Source organism: Osmerus eperlanus, chromosome 2 (assembly GCF_963692335.1).
Source record: "Osmerus eperlanus chromosome 2, fOsmEpe2.1, whole genome shotgun sequence".
Lineage (NCBI taxonomy): Eukaryota > Metazoa > Chordata > Actinopteri > Osmeriformes > Osmeridae > Osmerus > Osmerus eperlanus.
Genome location: NC_085019.1, coordinates 12,040,630 through 12,044,578, shown reverse-complemented (window position 1 = coordinate 12,044,578; position 3,949 = coordinate 12,040,630). Strand labels below are relative to the sequence as shown.

General features: G+C 42.6%; 1 protein-coding gene across 1 annotated transcript; it reads left to right on the top strand.

Moving 5' to 3' along the window:
- Positions 1–1,844: 1,844 nt before the first annotated feature.
- On the top strand, positions 1,845–3,345 carry LOC134036989 (uncharacterized). Its single transcript, XM_062482238.1, has 4 exons — positions 1,845–2,343; positions 2,505–2,640; positions 2,752–3,125; positions 3,258–3,345. The coding sequence occupies exons 1-4, from the start codon at positions 2,186–2,188 to the stop codon at positions 3,343–3,345; spliced, it is 756 nt and encodes a 251-aa protein (XP_062338222.1). The 5' UTR covers positions 1,845–2,185.
- The last annotated feature ends 604 nt before the right edge of the window (positions 3,346–3,949 follow it).

The window sequence follows — 3,949 nt, the reverse complement described above, 5'->3', positions numbered from 1 at the left end:
ATGTCATGAAATGTCTAATTCTGATTGCAACTGAGTCAAACAGATGGAGAGAGAAGGAGAAGGAGAGGCCATACCTAAGAGAGGAATTCGAGTTCGGCTGAACCACGAATAGAAGACATTCTCTTTCTTGGAACTTGTTTGCGTGTGATGTTAATTTTAATTAAAAAAGTTTACAGCCTTCCTAGTCGTAGGGATGTACTAAAGAATACTATTTAGGGGGGATGTAATAATTTTGTTGAGAGTTATGTATATTTAGCATGTGAGTGTTGTGAATTAGTTTTATCACACTAGATGACATTTGGTGATTTTATCCTTAACCGGAAAGGAGTTTTGACCAAGTGATTGTCTAAGTGTGAAGTGTAGAGTAGATTAGCCGCATGATCTTTTACTCACTCTTTGTCAAGTGTGGAGTGGGATTTTGGTTATGCGAGTATAGGTTACAGATGACTGATAACTCATGCATCATTGATAATTGTGATGGGAATTCAACTTGATTTCATAGTGATTTACAGGGTGCAGGCTTATTAGACATTTGTAGAGAGGTTTCGCAGGATGCAAATCACTTAAAATTGATTTACAAATATAGAAAGAGGAAGGAACTGTAAGGCAGAGTTTCTGGGTACATGTACAGCGTGTGTCTCTGTAAGGTCAAGAGGTCATACAGCGAGGCTCCCTCTGAGCAGAATATAGCATGCAGTCCAGACAGTGGGGAGACAGTGAGGAAAATCATGTACAAATAAGGCTTATGTGATTAACAACCACTTCACCTGCTGAACGTTCTAGTGTATCAGTGTACTGACCACTGAAGACCCGTTAAGGAAGCGATTCTGTGCATTCTATGTTTGAACATGTCCAACTCATGTATTTAAGCACAACTGAGAGACTGAGTTCTCACTCATGCTAGCCACTCTGTTGTGGATTGGTGGCATAATCCGACGTCGAGCTAATAAAACCGAGTCAACCCTTTTCATAATTGTCGTGACTCCTTCCGGCCTGCCTGCTGAGAGATCTCATCTTATCAACGGGTTAATGAAAATACATTCAAAAACAAAAATGTCTAGAGAGAGACAGGGAAACAGACATAGAAAGAGAGAGAGAGAGAGGGGGGGGGCAGAGAGATTGCCCAGTTTATAGTCAATATATATTTACAAAAAATATATGTACAATGTTCATCATTTCATCCAAACTTATTAAACAAAATTATTTACACATTATGTACACTATTTACACTTCCTTCTGGGGAGTTAAATAATTCACAGAGCAACTCCCGAGTGTGAAGGGCTTCCCTGGGTCCTCTATTGCCACCCATGTGTCTGACACTCTCTAGGCTGCTTTCTCCGTCCCTTTGACTCTCTATCAGCTCTCGGGTTGAGCAAATAGTTGTGTCTCGCACACATGCTGCCATGACTATCGTGTCCACATGACACGGCAGCATGCATATCCTTGTATGGAAAACCCTCCATCAGGCAGCAAGAATGCCGAACGCACACTCCACAGTCATTCTTGCCCTTGATAGCCTGTAATTAAAGATGTTCCTTGGCCTTGAAAGGTTGCTGCCAGGGTAGGGTCTCAAAAGGTAGCGTTTTAAAGGAAAAGCAGCATCCCCTACCATCATAAAAGGAACATCACCGTGCTGACCATATCCAGGCAGGGGGGCGTCTTCTGGCACATTTAAACTTCCTTCATTCATTCCCCTACCCAGTGCTGAATTGGCGAACACCCCACTGTCACTAGCACGGCTAAAATCACCAACTTGAATAATTCTAAATCTTGAATCTGCATCCACTAATGCCATCAAGATTATTGAAAATGTTTTTTGATAATTAAAAAACTGGCAACATGATTTTTTAGGAGCTTGGAAGACTATATGTTTCCCATCTATGGCTCCGATGCAATTTGGGAATTGCCATCTTCCCCAAAAGCCCTCTGCAATCTCTCTCCATGCAGCCTCTGTTGGTCTCGGCATTTGTGTCTCCATCATCTTGATGACAATTGGCCTACATGTCATATAGACAGAGTCTGCCACAGTTTTGCGTCCTAGCCTGTAGGCAAAAGCCGGACTCCTAAAGGACTCTCCGGTGGCAAGGAATCTGTAGGAAAAGAGATAATTTGTTAACTGGTGTGCAACATACATGAGTTATTGTTACTTAAAAAAAAATTATGTTATTCAATTATCTGGCAATTTATGTCAACAGTTGTGAAGTGCCAAGGTCGCTGGAACCTAAGGGACCAATTTTCAAAAAAAAAAGTTCAACCACGGAGTGGATCGGCAGCAGGACCCCAAAAGGAGTGGAAATACTCCCAAGCCCTTTCTTTCCTCGTTCCCCACCTTCAACCCAGGAGGTACAGTGCAAATACTGAAAGGCAGTGATGGCACACTGATACCCAGCACACTATTTTACATATGGCACAAGTTCTAAAGAACTGAAATGTTTTTCTCATTTCAAGAATCAGCATACATTTACCTAGACTATAAATGGTTGTGCATTTAATTAATGTTTTAGCTCTAGATGCAGCCTAGACCAGGTTGATGTTGAAGATTGGGAGGCATTGGACCTGAGCCATGGAGAGGATGTGCGGGATGAAAATGACCAACAGTCAGCAGATCAACATTTTCAACCTGGTTCTTCAACCAGCAGGGTAGGGCTGTGCAATTGTTTTCCAAATCTAATAAATAATTGTGTTAAATAATTGTAATTTCATGTTGATTAAAATAATTGTGATTATCATTTATTTTCCATAATCAAGCAGCCCTACAACAGACCTGCCGCGCGCAAGAGGGCCTCAGCACCTGCAGTGTCATTGGAGGATAGGCTGCTGGCTATGGTCCAGGAGCCTCCACAACCGATGTTTCATCGTGTGGCACAGGAAGAGGATGAGATGTTGCATTTTGCCCTCAGTCTGGTGGCATTGTTGAATAAATTAAGTGGCTGGGGTAAATTAAAGGCAAAAATTGCCCTGTTAGAAGGTCTCCAGGGTGTCCATGACCTGGATCAAGGGCACCGGCAGGCGCAGATGCAGGGCCCTGGTCTAATGACATGGGATCAGACATCCCAGCAATCCCACCAGAGCCACCCAAGTCAAGGATTGTATGCACCACCCTCGCATGCACAGACACAGATGAGGTACAGACCAAGAAGTGAGGAGACATGGGGTGATTGTGGTGAAAGTACTGTGCCTTCACCCTATAGTTCAATAAATTGACTTTGTAAATCAGTATTTCCTTAGTGTTTCTCTGTAACTTGTCTACACCTAAGCCCATGCAGTTTGTCTGAAATTGATGGAGTAAGTAAAGGCGGTGCAATACCCCCCTGGGCCTTGAGCCTCCAAATAGAAGCCCATTGAGGACCACCAAGCTCTCTCCCCAAAACCCCTTTAACAGTGTATTGTGTCACTTAGTTGTGACATTAACAAACATGCTACCAAGAGTTGTAAATATAATGTCTACATACATAATGAAACTATTATTTTTACTAGTTGCCCATGGATAATAATCATGGCAAAGGCTGGTGTGTTGGCCTACCTCAGTGTAACCACAAGTCTTTGCTTTGGTTCGACTGCCAGTCTGTAATTGGTGTCCTGTCGCTGGAGATCTGCACCAATCAGTGACAGGATATGGTCCATCTGCGATGGTGTCATTCTCAAGTACGCTCGATGATATTCAGAGTTAAAACGCAACTCCTCCACCAGGTTGTAGAAAGCCCCTTGCTCTCGCCTGCGCTGGTTGATTGCAGTCACCCAAGTTAGTTTCTTCTTTTTTATTCTCTGGACGATGAGAAGTAAGGCAAGTGCCTTCCGCCTATTCACTGTAATAAAACAACTCTGTTGAGATAGATTATTCAACAACGCAAAGCTTACGTCTATGCTAGCTAGCATACAACTAGCCTCTCTGCAATTCCGAAGTTTAACATAAATTGCTATATATCAAACCTACTTAGTCAGACTACTA